Source organism: Lactuca virosa, chromosome 3 (assembly GCF_052849685.1).
Source record: "Lactuca virosa cultivar CGN04683 chromosome 3, Lactuca_virosa_CGN04683_v6, whole genome shotgun sequence".
NCBI classification, from domain to species: Eukaryota; Viridiplantae; Streptophyta; class Magnoliopsida; order Asterales; family Asteraceae; genus Lactuca; species Lactuca virosa.
Window position 1 is genome coordinate 58,600,340 of NC_136428.1, and position 23,716 is coordinate 58,624,055.

The 23,716-nt window shown below is 34.1% G+C and overlaps 3 protein-coding genes across 3 annotated transcripts; all 3 read left to right on the forward strand.

The window, feature by feature from the left end:
• Positions 1–9,961: 9,961 nt before the first annotated feature.
• Positions 9,962–12,859, forward strand: LOC145165773 (PPR containing protein). The gene is made up of 9 exons (XM_079084660.1): positions 9,962–10,068; positions 10,221–10,714; positions 10,885–11,008; positions 11,091–11,432; positions 11,541–11,703; positions 11,798–11,921; positions 12,025–12,090; positions 12,193–12,423; positions 12,541–12,859. Exons 2-9 carry the CDS (start codon positions 10,532–10,534, stop codon positions 12,640–12,642), a joined length of 1,335 nt encoding a protein of 444 aa, XP_078940786.1. The 5' UTR covers positions 9,962–10,068; positions 10,221–10,531; the 3' UTR covers positions 12,643–12,859.
• Positions 12,860–14,389: 1,530 nt separating this feature from the next.
• On the forward strand, positions 14,390–16,756 carry LOC145162335 (protein TOM THREE HOMOLOG 1-like). Its single transcript, XM_079081511.1, has 11 exons — positions 14,390–14,682; positions 14,959–15,049; positions 15,152–15,204; positions 15,301–15,393; positions 15,474–15,545; positions 15,660–15,732; positions 15,817–15,862; positions 15,962–16,025; positions 16,133–16,186; positions 16,279–16,356; positions 16,441–16,756. Exons 1-11 carry the CDS (start codon positions 14,518–14,520, stop codon positions 16,531–16,533), a joined length of 882 nt encoding a protein of 293 aa, XP_078937637.1. The 5' UTR covers positions 14,390–14,517; the 3' UTR covers positions 16,534–16,756.
• A 4,659-nt stretch (positions 16,757–21,415) lies between these two features.
• Positions 21,416–23,275, forward strand: LOC145165774 (NADPH-dependent aldo-keto reductase, chloroplastic-like). Its single transcript, XM_079084661.1, has 3 exons — positions 21,416–22,389; positions 22,481–22,729; positions 22,845–23,275. The coding sequence occupies exons 1-3, from the start codon at positions 21,823–21,825 to the stop codon at positions 23,091–23,093; spliced, it is 1,065 nt and encodes a 354-aa protein (XP_078940787.1). The 5' UTR covers positions 21,416–21,822; the 3' UTR covers positions 23,094–23,275.
• The last annotated feature ends 441 nt before the right edge of the window (positions 23,276–23,716 follow it).

The window sequence follows — 23,716 nt, forward strand, 5'->3', positions numbered from 1 at the left end:
CTTCCAAAAAGGAAATAAAGGATGAATGGGATGCTGAGGCATTATGCGCCATAGAAGAAAACGAGTTGGCGCTCATGGCAATGATGGGAGAGCGTATCAACTATGAGAATGACTGGATCATTGATTCAGGATGCTCCAATCACATGACTGGTGATCAGAACAAACTACAAGACGTGAAGGAGTACAAAGGGAGTCGCATGGTACTTACAGCCAACAATGCACGACTTCCAATTGCTCAGATTGGCAAAACAACGATCATGCCTGGTAATAAATCTGACATGGTGTCACTACATAATGTCTATCACGTGCCAGGTATGAAGAAGAACTTGTTATCGGTATCGTAACTAACATCATCAGGAAACTACGTCTTGTTTGGCCCACAAGATGTGAAGGTCTATCGAGATCTTAAAATATCAGAAAAGCCAACAATGGAAGGACGGAGAGTGGAGTCCGTCTATGTTCTCTCCGCAGAGTCTGCCTATGTAGATAAGACTCGTAAGAACGAGACAGCAGATCTATGGCATGCACGGCTGGGACATGTTGGTTATCACAAGTTGAAGGTAATAATGGAGAAATCCATGCTCAGTGGCTTACCTCAACTTGAAGTTAAAACAAATGTTGTTTGTGCTGGATGTCAGTATGGTAAAGCTCATCAATTACCATACAAGGAGTCAAATTTTAGAGCAAAGAAGCCACTAAAGTTAATTCACTCGGATGTGTTCGGTCCAGTCAAGCAGACATCAATTAGCGGGATGCGGTACATGGTGACATTCATTGATGATTATTTGAGATATGTGTGGGTTTTCTTCATGAAAGAAAAATCTGAAACATTCTCAAAGTTTCTAGAATTCAAGACAACGGTCGAAGGAGAAGTGAGAAAGAAGATTCGGTGTCTACGCTCAGACAATGGAGGAGAATACACCTCGGAAGAATTCAATAGCTATCTAAAAGAATGTGGTATACGTCATCAATTCACATGTGCCAACACACCTCAACAAAATGGTGTAGCTGAGAGAAAGAATCGACATCTTGCAGAAATTTGTCGAAGCATGCTACACGCGAAGAATGTCCCAGGAAGATTTTGGGCTGAAGCAATGCGAACTGCTGCCCATGTGATCAATAAACTTCCCCAACCAAGGTTAGGTTTCATCTCACCATTTGAGACACTATGGAACATGAAACCTACTGTTAGCTACTTTCGAGTATTTGGTTGTGTCTGCTACGTATTTGTACCTAGTCATTTACGTAGCAAGTTTGACAAGAAAGCAGTCAGGTGTATATTTGTTGGATATGACAATCAAAGAAAAGGATGGAGGTGTTGTGATCCAACAAGCGGAAGATGCTACACTTCAAGAGATGTAGTGTTCGATGAAGCATCTTCATGGTGGTCCTTAGAGAAGAAAGTATTACCAGACTCGGAAAATATTGAAGAAGTTTTAAAACAAAAGATGGGGGAGCAAACTGCACACATTTGGTCAAGTGTTGATACACCTGAAGATCCGAGCGACACTGATGTCATTGAGCAAGAAGTAACTCAAACAAGTAATGCCGGTAAAAGGGAGACGCCGCCTCCACAACTTCGAAGGACGGAAAGAATCCGAAAGCCTAATCCCAAGTATACTAATGCGGCTATTTTAGAAGACGGTGTTAAAGAGCCGGAGACATATGAAGAAGCAATTAAGAATAAAGCTTGGCAGAAGGCAATGGAAGAAGAAGTTACAGCCTTAAAGCAGAATCAAACGTGGGAACTGGTACCAAGACCAAGAGATATAAAACCCATTTCCTGCAAGTGGGTTTATAAATTAAAGCGACGCACAGATGGATCAATTGAAAGATACAAGGCTCGTTTGGTGGCTCGAGGGTTCTCACAACAATATGGATTGGACTATGATGAAACATTTAGTCCAGTGGCGAAGATAACTACTGTACGAGTGCTGCTAGCTCTTGCAGCTAGTAAAGACTGGAAATTATGGCAGATGGATGTGAAGAATGCTTTCCTGCATGGAGAATTAGATCGGGAGATCTACATGAACCAACCAAAGGGATTTGAGGATGCAGTTAATCCCACTCATGTGTGCAAGCTGAGAAAAGCTCTTTACGGATTGAAGCAGGCACCAAGAGCCTGGTATGGTAAGATTGCTGAATTTCTTACCCGAAGTGGTTATTCAGTTGCACATGCAGACTCAAGCTTGTTCGTCAAAGAAAAAGAAGGGAAGTTGGCAATTGTGTTGGTTTATGTGGATGACTTGATCATCACCGGGGATGACGAAAGAGAAATCCATCAAACAAGAGAAAATCTATCGGTGCGATTCCAAATGAAAGAGCTGGGGGAGCTTAAACACTTCTTGGGGTTAGAAGTTGATCGTACAAAGGAAGGGTTGTTCCTCTGCCAACAAAAGTATACAAGAGATATACTTCAAAAGTTTGGCATGTTGGAGTGTAAGCCAGTATCAACACCAATAGAGCCAAATACCAAGATATGTGCTAATGAAGGAAAAGAGTTGGACGATGGAACGATGTATCGACAACTAGTAGGTAGTCTTATCTACCTAACTTTATCTCGGCCTGACATTGCTTATGCAGTTGGAGTTATGAGTCGATACATGCAAAATCCGAAGAAACCTCATTTGGATGCTGCCCGACGGATCTTAAGATATGTCAAAGGTACAATTGACTATGGTCTCTTGTATAAAAAAGGAGAAGACTGCAAGTTGGTTGGATATTGTGATGCTGACTATGCAGGAGACCATGATACCCGAAGATCAACCACTGGATATGTGTTCAAGCTTGGGTCGGGGCCAATATCATGGTGTAGTAAAAGACAACCAACCGTATCATTGTCAACCACAGAAGCGGAGTACAAAGCAGCGGCCGTAGCAGCTCAAGAAAGTACATGGTTGGTACTCCTAATGGAGGACTTACATCAAAAAGTTGACTATGCGGTACCACTTCACTGCGATAACCAATCTGCAATTCGGCTGGCAGAAAATCCAGTATTTCATGCTAGAACAAAGCATGTGGAAGTGCATTATCACTTTATCAGAGAGAAAGTCTTGATGGAAGAAATTGAGATGCGACAGATCAAGACCGATGACCAAATAGCAGACTTGTTCACCAAAGGACTGAGTATTGGAAAATATGAAGGTTTTCGTTGTCAGCTTAACATGGTACGAAGAATGAGGGCTAGTGCTGAGGGGGAGTGTTAAAGATCATCACTAGCCCAATAGAACAAATATTATCTAGAAGACTTTAGCTTGTTCTAGAACGCTCTAGAAGATTCTAGAACATTATGGAAGACTATGGAAGACTCCGGAATATACCGGAAGAGTCTAGAATACTCTAGAACGACATGGAAGACCCTGGAAGGTTATGGATCATTCTAGAAGACACTGGAGCAACCTAGACCTCTCCAGAACATGGTAGAATATTCTAGAAACATATGGAAGCATATAGAGTATGTTAGATATTTCTAGAGTTATCTAGTAGGTAGTAAGTGTATACTAGTATCTAGAACCTTCCTAAGAGGCCTATAAATAGGTGTGGAGCTCATTTGCTCCAAACCATCCAAGAAAGCCTCAAAGAGAGCAAAGTGTGTAGTAGTCTCACAAAGTGTAAGGTCTTCTTAAGTGTCTTAATAAAAGTCTTTTGTTTCCCATACAAAGAGTCGTGTTCAACATCCTTTGCTACTGACCAAATGCAAATTCCAAGCAGTAAAGACGAGTGGAGAACACGTGGCATAAAGGTCTGACATTACAATCTCTGGAAATTGAAAAGTCGGTCATGTGAAGAGATTTTTAACGATATCTATTTCATTTAATTGCAGCTATTTTATGAGAATAACTTTAGGATGGCACATATGTGCTTCTTGAAGTCTGGGGACAAGTATTATGAGAGATTGGCTGAGGCCCATCAACTTCGTGCAATTGCTGATACTACTCCAGTTTCAAGGAAAGAAAGGAAGAAGCTTTTCAAGGAAGCTGCTGAGCTATTTAGTTCTCTTGGCAAGCATGTCTTGTCTGCTGAGTGCTTCTATGAGATGGAGGATTATAAAATAGCTGGTAATCTTTTGCTTTCATTCTACACTACCTCCTTTTTTAAGTATCTGATAGTATTTGTTTTATCTCAAAATAACATTGAAAAATACTATGACTATGCAGCGGAAGAATATGAAAAGGCTGGAGCTTTTGCAAAGTGTCTTTCTTCTTGTGCTGATGGAAAATTGTTTAAAATGGGTATTGAATTAATAGGCCGTTGGGGAGGATGTGGGTATGCTGAGATAGAGTTTTTGCAAAAAGGTGCTCTTTACTATTATGATGTAAGGGATTTGAAAAGTATGATGACATTCGTTAGTTCCTTTCACTCTAAGGATGAGATGCGAAAGTTCTTAACCGAAAAGAGGTGTTTTGATAAACTTATATCGCTGGAAATAGAATGGGATAACTTTGAAGAAGCTGCAAAGGCTTCAAGGCTTAAACTAGATACTCAATCTGAGCTTCTGATCCATGTGGGTGACCTTCACAGGGAGTCATCATTGCTAATCTTGTGGCATGTGTTTATGAACTCTCTGGTTTTTCAAAGTGCAGAGGAACCTTTTCCACAGAAGGATTATTTACTAAGTAAGGCTGTGTCAATTGCCAAAAGTGGCTCTGACGTCTTCTATCAGTTTGTGTGCAAAGTGGCGAGAATTTTATCCCAAGGGAAAAGTGAAGAAGAATTATTAATAAAAGGCCTTGAATTCATAGATTGTTACAAAGATAATGCGTTGGCTATGAGTTTGGAACATGTGAAGACAACTCAGGAGATAGAAAAAGTTGAAAGAGATGCGATTCACCAAATGCATTCGTTTTTCAAGTCTGTAAACCGTGTCAATGATCTTCTCTTAGTGCTAGAGGTACATGGAAAGTTTGTTGAAGCAACAAAGATTGGTTATGAAGATGATTGTTCATTAGAAGCAGCATCGAGCAGACTCTGGTATGTCTTCTTCGGATCCCTTTGGGCTTGTGGGGAGAGATCTTGGCCGCTGAAGGACTTTAAGCAAAAAAACAAGCTCCTGTATGATGTAAAATCACATGTGAAAAAAAATCCTGATTCAGAGGATTCTAAATTGATGCGTACAGAGATTAGCATTTTATCAAGTGCAAAAATCAGCTTATGTGAGATGTGTAAGAATTTGAGTGAAATAACAAGAGACAGAAGCTTTAGGATACATTTTCTGATTTCCCGAATACTTTTGGATTTTCACCTTAGCTCAAAATGCAGTGTCTATGCTTGTATTGACACATGGGTTAAAGATGACAAGATTAAGCATTTAGAAAGCGAGTTATCAGAAAATAATGCCTCCATGGAAGGTTTGATTTACTTTTGGACTTACTGGAAGGAACTGATAACGGAACTGATCAACTGGAGCTCTACATGGGGTCACGGTGGCAAAGAGAGTAATATATATGAGGATTTCATTTGCAATTATTTTGGGTTGAGGAAGTATGGCTTGGATAAAAAGGGCAGCTATGTTGTGCTTGATGCTGAAGCCCATTGGGTGAAACAGATGAAGTACTCTTGTATTCTTAGAAACAGACATTTGCACATCATTCATGCTGTTGAATTTTCATCTGTGGCTTCACAATATTGGTGTTCGGAACTACTTTTTGTTGCTGGAAGAGTGTTGAGAAAGCCTCAATCTCTTCATACTTACTCAACTGTGAAAAACTATTCCATGCATCAACGCATGAAAATACTTACAAATTTGTTTGAAGTTACAAAGTCACTGCAGGAATGCAAGTTTCCAAAGAATGCTGGGCACCGTGCTTGTCGGATTGTCGATCAATCTTACCAATTTTGCGTGGATGAGTTCATGAAGAATGTCTTTCATCTCAACTCGAATATTGCACAGTCAAAGGAAATGATATCTCTTAGGGGAAATGAATCATTTGTGAGCATACTCAAAGAAGCAATCAACATATACAACAAATCGCCTAAAGGTCTAACATGTGGGCAGCTTGGGAGAATAGCAATCATCTTTCTAGCATACAGAATGACCGACTTCAATGGTGATACTATGAGAAAAGTTTCCCTGAAATGGCAAGCATTCTTTGATAAAGTCAACGGTGATAAATCAAGTTCGATAAATGTTGACTTAGCTATAAGTTTACACAATGTACTGAAAGAGACAACAGATTCTGCAGGTTGGCTGAAAGTCAATGACTGTATGTCACCTATTTGCTTCTTATATCTTATTGAGCGTCTTCTAATCTTGTCATTTTGCTTTCATGGTTACATTTTCATGACACGATCTTCATGTGTCGAATGGCTTAGTTATGAGGGATGGTGCGTGGGTTCAAATGTAGGCAGTGTTACATGTTTGGATACCATGAAGGATATCCATCATTCTTTAGTTTCAATGGTTACGCAAATGTTGAATTCCCATGATGATTTATTGGAATGGGTCACAAGATCAAAGGAGTCGTATGATGTTTTGGTTTTGAGATTAACTGTTCTTCTTTCCATGATCTGTGTAAACTCGGGACAACAGTACTACTGTCATCATCTGCTTGATCTTTTGGGATGCTCTCATCTTGCATCTGTACTGCCATTAACATTCGCTGAGGAGCTAATCAAGGGGATAAAGGAAGACTGTTTAGTTGATGCTCTTGTTGTTGCCTGTGAGAAGATAGATAATCTACTTGTCATTGTCAGTTTCACTAAAGATTCTTCAATGGCCCCAAGTGGAAAGGCCATATTTCTGAACATGGCAGAGCAGGATTTTACCCAGGAAATTCTCCTAAAAATGCTGTATTAAAGTCCTGGATATCAAAAACAAGCAAACTTTTTTTTTGTCTACTTGATGTATGGTGAATTGACATACGGTTTAGTTTGTACAAACATTATTTTGTATATAGAGACAATGATGTTGGGATGCCAATCTCATTCACAACTCGATTGGTTTGGATTTGATGTATTTGGGCACCTTTCATGACGTGTTCTCTTAATTTGTCGTTTTATTGTTGATTATCGTGCTAATTGGTAATTAAGCCATCATGTTCCAATTTCAAGTTTTTTCACTACCTTGACTTATTGGTAATATGTGGGGTTCAAGATTGTCTATCAAAAAAGCATTTATGGGGAGAATGAGGCTCCAACATATAAGACCCCATGTCGCACTATATTAAGTACATTAATGTGTCATTTCTTTTTGACTTAAAAGTCAAAATAGGGTTCAACGATATATAATTGCTTCTTCTTTCTTTAATGCTAACATAACATCACAGTATATCTCCCCCACTCTTTTTATTTCTTTTAAACCTAGTGAAACAATTTCTTTTTCAAGATTTAAATTTTGTTGTCATAGGGACTAAATCCTCAATGAAATACAAACTTAATCATTATCAAGTTTCCATAACTTTGTTACGTTTGGTCCAAATTTATTTTTTCTAGGCTTAAATTTCATTGTCGTAGGGACTAAATCCTCAATGAAATATGAAATTAATCGTTTATAATAAATTATGATAGTGTAATGAAAATGGATTAGACATTTAATTATCTAATTATTACGAATAAGGAAGTAAAAAAACTAACAGAATGATAGATAATTATAAGCCTCCTAGTCACCATCTCAATCTTTAAAGCTACTTTGAGTCACCATCGCCGTGTTTTGAACTCATGTATGGGTCAAATTCTTTACTGTTCCTAGGTTAGAATATTATTGGTGATTTTATCGTATCAAGTCACTTAGTATGATATGATCAGGGTCGTCCTATACATTTTTTAGGTCCGGGGCAAAAACAAAAAGGGGCCCTCATATTATCATAATAAATTATATTGCGAAAAACCAAGTTGAGAATTAGGCGTGCTAACTATATATCAAAACCAATACATTGCAAAGGTGTGCATAAAACCGATGAGGAACCAAAACAAAAAATTGGATCGTACTATTGTAGTGAAAAACAAACGGTTTGCTTTTTTGAGTCTTAAAAAAGATTGATTTTCAGCTTCATTTAGGTTTTTCTTTATATAGAAACTAGAAAAACTATAACAAAGGGGAATACTTATGCCCTTTCATGTATAACTTAAGTGATTAGGTTGGTGGTGGTTCTACAATGGGGCGGATCCATAAATATTTTTAGGTGGGGGCTAGAAAATATTTAAATGTGTTTATGTCTGAATATAAAAAAATGATTTAACAAAGTTTTAAAAAGACTCGTACCTTGTTTGTGGAGTAAGAAGCAAATATACGTATTGAATCAGAATAAATTTACGTCTTTAATATATTAAATTTTCTATATTCCTTTTTAGGTAAATTTACAAAAATGAGGGTGTTATATTTTAAAAAATGTTTCACATGGACTTGAACAAAAAATTATTTATCGACAGCTACCGATTCAAGTGCTAAAAAAACTTCAACTTTTGTGTAATTTAAATATGAAGACCTTATTAGTATTATATTCTTTTTAAAATTATATTTGTAGAAAAACAAATTTGATGTTTTTAGTCCAACTCTTTAGCTTGAAAGGAAATATCATTAAAACTATGGACATGTGCAATAAAACTTATTTTTCAATACACTACAAAAATATTTCTTACTTATGCATAATAAAATATCAAAAGTTCAACGAAAAAACAAGCCTCCATAATATCAAAATATATAGTGGGAAAGAAGGTTTTGAAATAGAACATAAATGAAATCTATGACTAATAATAAAAATATGCAAAAGAAAAAGAATAAAAACAACTAATAATGCTTTTGTATTGTGGGTAATAATGTGGTGTTGCATGTCGTTCAATGTAAACTTTTGTGCATCAGTTTTTGGTTAAAAAATTGAAAAAAAAAATTAAAAAAAATAGAAAGCCTACAAGAGGAGTCGAACCTGGCTCAATTCAAATAAGAGATCGCGTCGTAACCAGCTCCTCCAAAGATAGTTTGAATAACTGCAACGTAAATATTATATGTAATATACAACCAAACTAATTTTGGGGCCCCAACCATCATGAGGCTTAGGGCCGTCGCCCAACTTGTCCACCCTATTGGACCGAGCCTGATCATGATTAACTCGAGACAAACTGAATTCAATTTTAGCTATAACATACAAGCTTGAAGATGCAAAGTACACACAAGTATAAACTAAATTTGATCTCAAGACCATGACAGTCAAGGGCAACACCTCTGGTGGGGTTCCAAGGGGCACTGACCTGCCCCGATATATGATTCATATGTAAGGATATTATCCATCCATTAAATTTTTCCACAAAACTCAGCTAAAGCGTTTGCTCCTAACATACACGACTTCTCCTGATAAATAACCAAATTTAATTGTCATTATCTCATAAGTATATGAACCAGTTATACAAACTGATATATATTTCCCTAAACGTTTTTCTTCGAAGTCATTATTTTTGTAATCATAAAACAACAATGTATTTTTGTGTTGGTATCTCTGAATTTGCATGAAATCGGGATATTGTTTACTTGAATGACCCTAAATCTAATTTCGTGTAATTCCAACCATGATGTTTTCAATCAAGATAAGGTTATAATAGGTACTGCACAAACAAGATCCGTGCGAACAAATTTGGAGATTAATTTATTTTAGTAGAATCTTTTCATCCTGACTTGATCGGGATCACGTTCTATAAAAAGATTTTAGATAAGAATCTTAACAACCTTAGTATCCATCAACCAAGTATTCAAATGTCATCTTTGAATCTCAAAGCTAAAAACCATTTCAACAGCAAAATATAAAAACTTATTGGATGTATGTATTGCAATATCAAATCTTTTTACAACTCTCAAGTTAAATATGCATATATCGAACGGACAGGTTCTCTTTTTGGAAATTGTAAAGAAAACAACAAACAAGTGTCCTAAGGTTTTGGGTAAAATGTACATACGGCACAAAGTTGATGAGTGTTTTTATGCTCTACATATTCTAAAAGGCCAAATATGTAATTTTCATATTACTATTTACTAGTACCACTTCAGAACGCTTGAACTTGCCGGTTTGGGAGGTGGTACGGAAATCAGTCACAGGCTCGGGACCTGCTTTCTACTTCCCTGAAGCTCATCCTCAACCTCAGGTTTGGACTTCGCTCTTTCTCAATGTATATATAGCCGTTGAGATCTCCCTCCTTCAAACTCAAATGGCCAACAAATTTCCATCTTTCCTCGACTCTATCAACTCATCACTCCATAACACAATCTCTAATGCCTTTCCAATTTATCATCTCAGCTTTTCAGTTAAGTGTTTGACCTCGATGGAAAACAGAAGACGGGGAAGAATTAGAGAACATATACGTTTGTTTCTTCTGTGGGTCTAGGGTTTTGTTTGTGGGTTTTTTAATTATTGGGGATTTTGTTGGCGAAATTGTACATCAATCGATAGATGGGGTTAGGGTTCTGGGTCAACAGTGCAATTTGAGGTCAGCTGATGCTAAACAGAAGGCGGTGTAGAGTTAGATCACAGAGATGTATGTTTATTTTGTCGGTCTAGGGTTTTAATTATTGGGGTTTTTGTTAGTGAAATTGTACATGAACAGATAGATGGGTACTAGGGTTCCGGTTCAACAGTTTAATTTGAGATCGGCTGATTCATACATAGATGGGACTTCTTTGCATGATCTGAATACTGTGGATGGACGTTCTGGAGAGATCATTGAACCCATGGTTGACCGAAGTGCTGTTACAGATGAAAGCTTAGACAATGAAGACGACTCTGGTGCTGTTGTGAGTTCTAAATAGTCTCATATTATTTACCTTATTTGTTGTCTTTCTTCTAATGATTTTGCTAATATATTACTTTATGCATTTGATTTTCTGAAATTAGTGCTTAATTTCTTGTTCAGATCCATTTCAAAGAGCTATCCTGTTGTAAATGATTTTTCTTCGTAATGCAGGAATGCATGCATGAAAGTTACCAGAATACATTACCACTTCATAATGTAGGGGTAGATGGAGGTCATTCAAGCCTTGATTCGAACGGGTCTTCAAGGGACCCATATAATATATTATCAGCCAATGGTAATATGAAATTTCTCACCACATGTTTATCTTATGATTAAGATTAAATCACTTGACTAAAATTGAGTTTATTATATTGTAGATGTTTCACCAATAGAAACAGCAAGAGCAAGATTTCTGGATTTTGTGGTGGATAATTTCATTGGGTCACATATAGTTGAAGTAACAGATTCTGAGACAGAAAGTTTATCTCAATCTGTGGAAGAAAAAGTGAGCAAGAGGAAGGAAAGAGAGATCCAATATGAAGGTGATTCTCTTTATGCATTGCCATTGATGTATGTGGCAAATATGTATGAAAGTTTGGTTAATGAAGTAAACATGAGACTTTCTTCATTGGATGGCATGCGTGAAAAGACCATTGGAGTGGCACTTGAAGCTGCTGGTGGTTTATATAGGAAGCTTGCAAAGAAATTTCCTAAAAAAGGTATCCGTTTCCTTTATTTGAGTATTTGTTAATTTGATATTCTTTTGGTGCTTGTTCCCCATGGTTATTTATCCTCCAAAATAACTTTTATTCATGTATGATGACTAGGACCTTGCACATTTAAAAGAAGAGAACTAGCAACATCTTTTGAGACAAGATCAAGATTTCCTGAATTAGTAATACAAGAAGAGAAACGGGTTCGTTTTGTTGTAGTCAATGGTTTGGATATCATGGAGAAGCCAACTATTACACATATAGATGATGCAGAGTGGTAACAATATTCATTATCGTTTTAAAAATAAGTAATAATACATTTATATTATCAATTATTATAGATGATGATTCAATTTTTTTGATGTATGTAGGTTCAAAAGGTTGACTGGTAGAAGTGATGTGGCAGTTTCTCCTCGTGACTATAAGTTTTATGCTCCAAGACATAAGTATCGGCGTTCTTCATCCAATTCTGTTTCAAGCATTTCTGGTTTTTCTGTAAGTTTTATGCTGATTTTATTTATTTATATTAAATATTAATATTGAAGGTAATGAATAATGATGATATTATATTAATTATTGTTTTGAGTTTTGAGTTTAGACTTTTCCTGGTGCTGATAATTCTTCTCCAATGTCTGTTGCTCAAGGATACCGCTCTCTTACTGAAGTAACATTTTTTCCTTTAATCACAACGTACTTTTCACCATTTTATTGATTATATAATTTTTAATAGTTATGATAATAAGATTTGGTGAATAATTATTTTCAGCCACATCCACAAGATGATGAACATCAGCAGACATCATCAAAACAGCATATGCAAAGTCTTCCACACCAGGGTCAGTTTCATATTCAATCGCTGACTCATGGTCAACATGGTCAATATTCTCAATCATCACATCTTCCTGAAATTGGGCACACACAGCAGTCCTCTGCCATGTCTCAACAGTTGGCTTGTTTACAACCACTCACTCACCTTGGAGCCCGCTTGCATGTACTGGTAAACTTTCTCTATCTATATAATCTCAACCTTTTTAAAAAAAAAAAAAAAAAAAAACTCATTTTAGTTTGTTAATAATTGTTTATTTAATATATTTATTTATTATTATTATTATAGCCTACAAGCCCTGCAAAGTTTTGTGACGAATGTGGTGCTCCATATTTGCGAGAAACTTCCAAATTCTGCTCAGAATGTGGTGTCAAGAGGCTAGGGACATGATGTTTTTCCTTTTTTCTTTTGCTCTGGTAAAAGACGTGAATGCCCTCCTCATCAATGTAGGGCTGATGTGCGTCTGTTGTTGAAGTTTTTTGTGATGAAGGGGTAGGATTAGTTGTTGTATTGTGGATGTTTACTATGTATTGGAATAGTGAATGTGTCTTGTAAAAATTACAAATATTTATGTTAAATCAGCTAGAGGTGTTTGTGGTTTTGTTGACCTTAAATTTTTTATTAGACCTTCATATGACTTATAATGACACAAATGAGGAAGCTTACATATTATGTTGAAAAAAGGAAAATGGACTTCTCATAAAGGTTCACCTATATGTTGAATATTTTATTTACCCATATCTTTATGGGGTTTTGACTTAATTGACCATCGAATTTCAGAAGTGTCACCATTTAGCCATGTAAGTTTTAATCGTGCTAATTAAGCCACTAAACTCTCATTTTTTTTATTTTTATTTCTTTTCCATTTAGGGCTTTTGACCATTCAAATTATAGAAATGTCATCATTTAACCATCCAAGTCAAGGTGGATTTTTGGGATTTTTTTTTTTTTTTTTAAATTCTTCTTACTTCTTCTCATAAAGTTTAGATGCCACATTAGTGCCAAGTCAAGCCATGTGACAAGCGACAAGTAAGAAACCGGTTGAAACCTGCTCTAGCGGCTTAACGGTGACAATTTTAAAAGTTTAAGGTTAGTGGCCAGATGGTGATGTTTTTGTAACTTCGATACTCAATTTTGTTAATAGTCCAACTTAAAACACATCATCATATTAGGTTCTTAAGTAATCTCAATATGGTTTTCCACTAAAAGAGACCGACTTCAAATAGTTCATATTCAGTAAAAGCTACAATATAATGTTTGAAATTCAAATAAATTTTATTAATTTTTAACATGGATGATATATACTTAAAATCTATGTAGAATGGAAAACATACGGTTAATATTTATAGGTTGATGAATTATATATGCAAACAATTTACATGTTTCTTTTACCAAGTTTTTGCCACAAAATATATATTTTCATTAATACATGTAGGTGTGTTTTGAATTTTTAACTTGTAACATTTTTTTTTTGTAAATTTATGCAAAAAATCTTCCCTAATAAATAAAGAACTTTTTGCCACTTGTCAATTTCTTATGCATTTGGACACATGTAATTTTTTGGTTAATTCTTAGAAATTAATTTCCACTTGTCATTTTGTGGTAATTTTTTATTTTCTTAATTAACTATCTAATTTTTAGGTTATAGAAAGTAATTAATGTGTCATTAATTTGTTTCCTTATATTTTCAAATTTTAATATGTTTCCTTCAATACATATAATTCGAAATTGTCATGTTTCTTTTAAAGTTCATTATCATTTTAGGCAAAATGGTCTATATAAAAAAAAATAATCAAACTTTGTTGCTTTTTATTGACAAACTAAAAAAAATTATATAGTCAAAATATAATTATTTTTCTATTGTTTGTTTTATTAATATAAATTGAAGTATTTAGTTATTCATAATTTTGTTTGTATATATATTTTGAAATTTTATTTTAAAAAATACTTAATTTTTACACTTTGATATTTAATGTTTTCTTTAAAAAAAATATAAAAATTTTATATCTTCATATATAATTTTTTTTTAATCAACCTGTATAATACACGGGTTTCAAGTAAATAATAAATTAACTGAATTATGTCCGTTATATGCAATTTTTTTGAACGGCAGTTACTATATGCATTATCTGTTGAAGTCCGGTCCAATTTCGACTTCCAACGATAATTTAAAATTTTCCCAAATCTTTTGTTTCATCGTACAATTCACGTCGAGGAAGAAGACGATTTTTCTCCTCCGACCACCATCTAATCGGATCTCCGGCAATGTATAGGGCCTTGGTAGGCCCGTCTGATTCTCTGGTGATTATGATGTTCACCATTAAAGATGCTTCTAAATGGTGGCATATATTAAACGACTCCCCTATTTGGCAAGATCGAATATTCTACCTTCTCGCTCTTCTCTATGGCCTCGTGGCGATTGTCGCAATGGTGATTTCTCCTATTGATTTTGTTACAGTTTCCATGATTTGTTGAGTTTCATGTTTTTGTTTCTAGGGTTCGTTTTAGAGCGATATTTTTTTTTTGTTTTGTTTATCTTACTAATTTGATTCTGGTATCGGTTAATTGAGAAGTTAAGTCGGTAAACTGTTAACTCGATTGCTTCATAACAGATTCCGATCTCTATATTTACACTTGTATGAATGATTAAAACGAGTAGTGTGAAGAAGATCCCCCATATATTTCATGATTTTGTGACATTTGCAGATGCAATTGATTCGAATTCAGCAAAGAGTACCAGAGTATGGTTGGACCACCCAGAAAGTTTTCCATTTTCTCTGTTTCCAGGTTAACGCAGGTCTGTATAATGTATAAATCTACTTTTTTCTCTTATGAATCTTGTGAATTCTGATAGTTACGGATGATAGTTTATAAACATATTTCTCTATATTGATTGCAGTTAGATGTTTGATTTTTACATTTCGTCGTGATATTCAACACTTGAAACCAGAGGTTAGAAAGTTTTTGTAAGTTTTTCAATTATATGAATATGAATATGACCCCATTAATTAATTCAGATGATAATCATGTTAATATATAATTTGTCAGATTGTTCAACATATCTTGCTTGATGTCCCAAGCCTTGCGTTTTTCACCACCTTTGCTCTCTTGGTTTTATTCTGGGCAGAAATTTACTACCAGGTTCAGTTTAATTACTTAATTTCTCATATTTATTTATAATCTTTTTATTACTCTTGGTTCTGATTGGTGAATCTTTGTAGGCACGTGCTGTATCAACTGATGGCCTTCGGCCAACTTTCTATACAGTCAATGGAATAATCTATGCTATTCAGGTTTAAGAAAAGACGAAGTTATTTTGCAATAAAATATGTATTAAGTTTTTAATTACAGGTTAATAACTTATAAGTTAGAACCACTTAATCTAATATTCTGTTATCTCTTAATAGATATCTTTATGGGTAGTAATCTGGTATAAGCATGTCCCTTTTATGGTGATCCTCTCCAAGATGTTCTTTGCAGGTCCTGCATTCTTTGTAATACATTTTGAAAAATGATTTTTTTTTAATTAAAATTTAAAAGTTGTCTCACTCATCTTTTTTCCAGGGGTGTGTTTGTTTGCTGCCTTGGGATTTCTGCTATATGGAGGAAGGTAATAGATTTTTGTTGGAGAATATATGAAATTATTGTTTAGCATATACAGTATATATAAGAGGACTAATATATATCTTGCATATATGCATGCATGCAGGCTATTTTTAATGTTGCAACGGTTTCCCGTGGAATCAAAAGGAAGGCGAAAAAAGTTGCAGGAGGCATATATTAATTAATTTATTAAACCGATTATGAAATTCAACCCTTTTAATTATCTATCTATTTTTATATGCAAGTAATGTAGTTTTGATTTATTTTGTTGGTGTAGGTTGGATATGTGACTAGTATCTGTTTTACATGTTTCCTCATAAGATGTGTCATGGTGAGTCCTCTTCTCATCAAATTGGTAATTGTTAGTGATATTATTGAGCATATATTTAATAAAATATTCTTTCTTGTTATTTTGATGGTCAGATGTGCTTTAATGCATTCAATAAGGCTGCAAACCTGGATTTAATGGAGCATCCTGTTCTTAATTTCATATACTACTCGGTAAACTTCTTTACTAGCTTTATATAATTTGCTCCATATATATTTAATGTCTTACCAATTATGTACATATATATCTTTGAACAGTTGGTTGAGATACTACCATCAGCTTTAGTTCTGTTTATTTTGAAGAAGTTGCCACCTAAAAGAGGGATAAATCAGTATCACAATATTCGCTAAGGAGAATAATATAGGAAATGCATGAAAATACAAACATTTAATTGATGGAAAGAAAGGAGAAGGTGCTATATATGTCCATGGTGTCCAAAGATTTTGAAAGTCTTATGAAGTGGAAGTGGTCTCTGTGGTTAATTAGTGGAATATGATAGTGATTTGTATTGATGGTTATTTGACACAAAAATGTTAATGAATGTGCATTTTTTTTGTCGTGTCTTCAATACAAGTTTAGCCAACATATATAGTTCCATGCATCAAGTAAAGATCAAAGTATATGACGCCAAGATTCTTAACAGAATGTTAAATCTTATTAATAGAATTCATGGTAATATAGAGATTTGATGTAGTTCATAACTCATAAGTCTTTGATATCCTTGTGGACATAGAAGATGGGTCAAGATACCACTTAAAAAGTATGACCTTTCCAATAAAAATCGATCACCAAGAAACTATGAAAATCAGAAGCAACTAAATAATGAAATGCGAAGTCAAGAAGAAAATAAATATGTTGGAAAAGGTTAAGAGAACTAGAAATCTATAAAGATTAAGACTTCAGTGATTCAAGCAAGGAAATGAAAAGCTTTTACAAAAAGAGAAGAAAAAAACATAATGTGGTTAACACTACAAGAAATGTTGCCATTAGCGGCGACGCAGGGCATTAGCGGTGACATGTAAATCACGCGTTACATATCGCCTCTAATGTCATGCGTCGCCGCTAATGACAACCTAATATCGATCCGCGTCAAACGAGCCTCATCCGTCCGATTTGTTTTCAATGCAAGGGTCGTAGAGGAACGAAAAAACGCGCTCACTTTTCCCTCCATGGTGTCGCTGCTAATAGTCACCTGTCGCCGCTAATACCGCCGCTAAAGGCCTTTACATATAACCCCCAATCAGCTTCCTTTTCTGTGTCGTTCCTTTCTGTGTGTTCCTTTTCTGTGTCTCTCACTGTGAAAACCGGCGACGAAGGTAGAAACCGACGACGCAAGCTATAATCCGGTGACCATCTTCCCCAGCCGCTCCTACCGCCACAAGACCGCCACACCGCCCCCAATCCTCCATTACCGGCGACCTAGAGATCGATTACCGGCGACCTACAACTCCAATTCCGAAATTTTGACATTGAAGGTCGAATTCCTCCCTATTTTCTATTATTTTTCTGTTTTGGTGCTAATTTGGGTGATAAATTGGTAGTATTCTTCAATTTTGTAGAATGCTATAATGATATGTTGATTATGATTTGATATGTTGATATTTTGTAGTTTGGTAATTTTTGGAAAGTAGAATGTTATAATGATATGTTGGTTATGGTTTGATATGTTGATATTTTGTAGTTTGGTAATTTTTGGAAAGTAGAATGCTATAATGTTATGTTGGTTATAGTTAGATATGTTGGTATTTTTTTATTTTGGTAATTTTTGGAAAGTATAATACTATTATGATATGTTGGTAATATATTTTGTTTTTTTGTTGATGAAAATGCTGCAAACGATACTAAAGGACCCGGAATGTTCTGCGGCATTGGAAGAGTGGTTTCGCTCATTGCCACCACCAAATAATAATGAAGGAAATGATAAGAGTGGTGACGACGAGTAGGAATTTTAGGATTTTATGAAATGTTTTGTTTGGAAGAATACTTTAGGTTGTATGGATTAATATTTTGGACTGTGGATTAATATTTTATAAATGTTATATTGTTTTTGGTTGTGTATCGCTTAATATTTCTATAAAATTGTACTAGATTTTATAAATGATATAATGTTTTTTTTATAATTTTAATATTAAATAAAGAAAAAAAAAAACGAAAACAGTTTTTGCGGCGACAAAGAAGTATTAGCGGTGACAGGCCAATAGCGGCGACGACTTTGCATTAACGGCGACTAACTGACCATTAGCGACGAAGCATTAGCGGCGACCTTTTTGCAGCTACACGTCGCCGCTAGAGCCCGACTTTCTTGTAGTGACGTTATTGAGCAAATTAATATTAGCTAGATCGTAGTAAAATGTAATTTTAATAACAAACTTTATAAATTGCAAATAGCACTTACTTTTAAAAAAGATAACAAGATAAACCGAATCATATTCTTTTTCTTTATAAAGAGATTTTTTATTTTTTTTATTTTTTTATTATAAAGAGAGAAATATTAATATATTTTTTATATATATACAAAAGTTCAAAGTAAAAAAAAAGTCTTAGGTTTTTTAAATAAACAAACTATTTATACCTTTTTAATCTTAAAAATAATAAAAAAATGGTTATAAATAAATATAACTTTCAACAAAATCTTAGTTTTATTTTCAAATAAAATAAACTATTTATTGAGTAATGTGTCATTGGATTTAATCTAAAAAAAACATAACAAATAGTTAAAAAAAAATCATATTATCCACATTTTTATTTACAGTTTTACCTTTATTTCTTAGCCTGGAGGGTGTCATGTCATGGTTCTACCATGACAATGACTATCCACCTCAGTTTTCTCAACCTCCGCCTCACTTTACCATCGTGTTTGTCACATACCAGGAGTGGTGTACGAGAGAGAGAGAGAGAGAGAGAGAGAGAGAGAGAGAGAGAGAGAGAGAGAGAGAGAGAGAGAGAGAGAGTGTGTGTGTGTGTGTGTGTGTGTGCGGTAGTTTCTTGCCGATGAAAGAGGAACCACATACGGAACCACACACCCAACACAGTGTTTGCCATAGATGAGGAGGCGAACCACGTTAGGAACAACAACCACATCCAACAACCTTATGGACAGGGGAAGACGTAGAATTCATAGTAGGGGTGTCACGGGAAAGTCAGAGGTTGCACGATATAGTAGAAAAAAATTCGAAAGAATTGTATTGCATCCAGAAAAGTCAGAGGTTGCACGTGTCACTGCATGCCCTATACTAAAACCATCCCTGCTTATGGAATAGTTTTGTTTTGTAAGATTCCGTTGCCTTTAGATCTTGCAAACTGCATATATAACATAACTCTTCAATTTTAGAATCTACTTTGGAAACATTTTGATGACTATGTTAATATATAGAACAAACTGCAAAAGAAATATTAAAAAAAAAATATTTATTTATGAGCCTTAGATATCTAAGAGCAAATACCATAAAAGCCACAACATTTTCATAAACCCTATTATTTTTTTTGGTTGTTTATGACTATAAATGGGACGAAGAGTTATCAATCTAGCACATTTAATAATTTTTATGGTTAACTACGCTATTTTTTTTTTTTGCAAAATCAGTTCTAAAAGTTCAACTTTGGTACATGTAGTTTGCAAAAACTTACACCAAACTGTCCAAAACTCGGTTTTATGTTTTTTAACTTTTTTATTTTCATTTTTTTAGTCAAAACTAAACTTGTTTTTGTATATATATATATATATATATATATATATATATATATATATATATATATATTATTTTTTAACTTTTTTTTTGTTTTTTATATTCATTTATTTTTCATATTATATATATATATATATATATATATATATATATATATATATATATATATATATATATCATTTTTTTGTTTTTTCTTTATTTTCGTTTTTTCGCTTTTTTAGAAAACCAAAAAAAACTCAAACACCAAAAACGTAATATACTCTACTATATTTATACACTTTAAACTTTTAAAAAAATATCAAAAGAAATTATCAAATTGACGAAAAACAAATCGTACCAAAAATACGAAAAAAAAACAAAAAAAAATCTGAAGCAAATACGAAAAATATAAAAAAATATTCATACACTTTACATTTTTTGAAAAATATCAAAAGAAGTTATCAAATTGACGAAACACAAAACGCAAAAAAACAAAAAAAAAACAAAAAAAATTTAAAAATTTAAAAATATTAAAAAAACGATAAAAATATAGAAACAAGTTTAGTTTTGACAAAAAAGTAAAAAATAAATGAAAATAAAGAAGTTAAAAAACATATAACCGAGTTTTGGACATGTGGTGCAATTTTTTGCAAACTACAATGACAAAATTTAAACTTTTATGGATGATTTTGCAAAAAATTTAACAGAGTTAACAATGAAAATCATTAAATGTGCTAGAGTGATAACTCTACGTCTCATTTGTGACAAGAGCCAACAAAAAATAAATAATAAGCTTTTCTCAATTAAGCGTAAAATATTGTGAGACAATTAATTTAAAAAAATAATTACATCCTTTCTAATAAATAATTTTTTTTTGCCACATGTCATACTCTCATTGATTTGGCCGCATGTCATTTTATGGTTATTTTCAATTAAACCTTTTCCACATGATATTTTGTGGTTGTTTCCTATTTTATTAAATTCTACATAATATTTAAATATAATAATTGCAATAAATATAATAATAAATGCATATCAATTTCAATAATTGATTTTTTTTCTAATTTCAACATTTCTAAATTAAAACTTCATTAGTTTCCTTTATTTATTTATTTAAATTTAAAAGAGAAAAAAGAAATTAATTTTAATAATTCAATATTTTTTAATTTTTCTTATAAATTCAAATTTTTTCAAAATTTTAGAATTTTCATATATTTTTTTTAAATGAACTCCTGTAATACATTGGTATTACACCTAGTAATTTTAATAAATCACTTTTCAAAAGAAGAAAAAACCCTTTAGGCCTTTACTATATATACGATTGGATATCTTTCAATGATTTTGGTTGAAATATTATTTCTTGATTAGCAACCAATAAAACAGTCGCTGTAATACACGTCAGAATTGTCCTTCAATTCCCACGAGGGAGGCTCTGCATTTCATTAATTTAAAGCAAATAAACCCTTTTGTTTTGCATTACGTCGTCTTCTTCCTGTTTGTCGCCCATTCTTGTTGACCCAAATTTTCATTAGTTTATACACATAACGCCAGTTCTAGGTACATTTAGTTGACGATTCCCCTTTCTAAATCAGTTTTTCTATAGGCTCTGTTGGCCCACTTCGTTGCCTTCTTTCGTATTCTTGTTTCTGGGTTGCAGAGTGTAGACTCGATTCCTCATTAATTTCAATCCTTTCAGTTTCTTCATAAATAACTTCCAATCGAAGATCATTCGACTGTTATTTTTCATCACAACAATCGAACGTTCATACATCCTTTCAGGGTTTTCCTTACTTAAATCAAGTCTTCTTCTTGAATCTTGATAGACTTCTTGTTTTCTACTAATCTTGTTGATAACGGGTTTTCTCTTCTTTACTTCAAATTTCGTTATTTAATTGCTTTTCAGGTATTCATAGTTTCTTGGTTATTTGTAATTTAAGCGCTATCGTTCTTGATCTATATCTTCTCCAAGGGAGTATGAAAGGGAAATTTGCGATATCAGGAACCAGCTTCCCGTTAAATACAGGCGCCAAGATTCCGGCCATAGGCCTCGGGACATGGCAGAGCGGCGGCGGCCTCTGTGCGGAGGCCGTGAAAACGGCTATATCCGCTGGATACCGTCACATTGACTGTGCACACCTTTACGGGAACGAAGCTGAAGTTGGCGAAGCTTTATCTCACGTTTTCATGGGTTCAATAAAAAGAGAAGATCTTTTCTTGACATCAAAGCTATATTGCACCATGAATTCCATCAATAAGATCGAAAATTCTCTTAGAGTTTCTCTGAAGAATCTTGGAGTCTCTTACTTGGATCTTTACTTGATGCACTGGCCGGAAAGCCCGGAGTTTGGTGACGCCACTGATCCTCCGGCACATTCAAGTAGCGAATATAGACAGTTATGGAGTAAGTTGAAAACAACATGGAAATCAATGGAACGATTGGTGGATTTGGGTCTTGTTCGAGCTATTGGATTGAGTAACTTCAACATACAACAGATAAATGAGTTGCTTAAATTCGCCAGAATTATACCTGCAGTAAACCAGGTTTGATTCTTATACATGTTTATGTTTGACCATAACAGATTCTTGTTTGACCACGACATGTATATGATATATATGAGGTTATATTATGTAGGTGGAGTTGCATCCTTTTTGGAGGCAAGATGAGCTTGTCAAGTTTTGTCGATCAAAATCCATTCATGTATCTGCTCACACACCCTTAGGAGTACCAACGGGTCCTAAACAATCTGAAAACGGGTCAAGTGAGGAAGATCCTGAAACACATCGAATGTCGTTTAGAAGGTCAAGATCGGTTCATGGGCCGATGCTAAAGTTGTCGGTGGTGGCTGAAATAGCCGACAGACATAAAAAGACTCCCGAACAGGTATACTTACACTTCCTTTTTTTCACCACAAGCACAAAGTAGCTAGATGCATGGTAAATTGGTAATTATTATTAATTAACCACTGGCTTTGTTATTTGACTTTGTGCGTGTGTAGGTTATTTTGAGGTGGGGTCTTGAAAGAGGGACAAGTGTGTTGCCATGTAGTGTGAATCCTGACAGAATACATGAGAATATTGATATATTCAGCTGGGGCTTGTCGGACGATGAATATGAGAGGTTAAACCAGATAGAGCCGCAGGTATGTCTGTTTGGAAATGGGCCTTCGGATGCTGTCTCTGAGAATGAAGGGTCTGTGCTTGGGAGTGGTCCTCTTCAATCCGTTGATGAAGATGATGCTGAGTAAAAATGTTATTTTCTTGTGCATGATGGGATACTAATAGGTCGTATTTTCACTTGGAGTTGAATTTGTGAATGTTTTCTTGGGATGAAGTATGTATAAAAGATGGATGTTACCTTGTCCATTTATTCTTTGCTTGTTATTGTATAAATTGAGAATTCAAGTAATACATAAAAATCGTTCATGTACATGTATTAGAAATGAAACCATTGCACGAGTTTGTCTAGGGTGTTGCTCAAGGTTGTAGAACTTGCTGCTCGGTAGTTGGCCGGCCAACTGCCGAGTAACGAGTACTCAGGAGTACTCGGATTCGGTAATTCATGTAAAAATATTTTTAGGAAAATTATATATGTCAAAATAATAAGTTAAAATCATAATTTGATTGAAATATATAACAAAATTAGAAACATGTGAATACATAAAAGATGAAATACACACAATTGTCTCACTTCGTGAATAATTACTGAAAATTTAAGATATATATATATATATATATATATATATATATATATATATATATATATATATATATAGTAATAATTACATTTGTGTGTTAAATAATAAATCATTAAGTGTATCATACATATTAATATTGAAATTCTTGATTTTTTTCTCTTTTTATGACAATT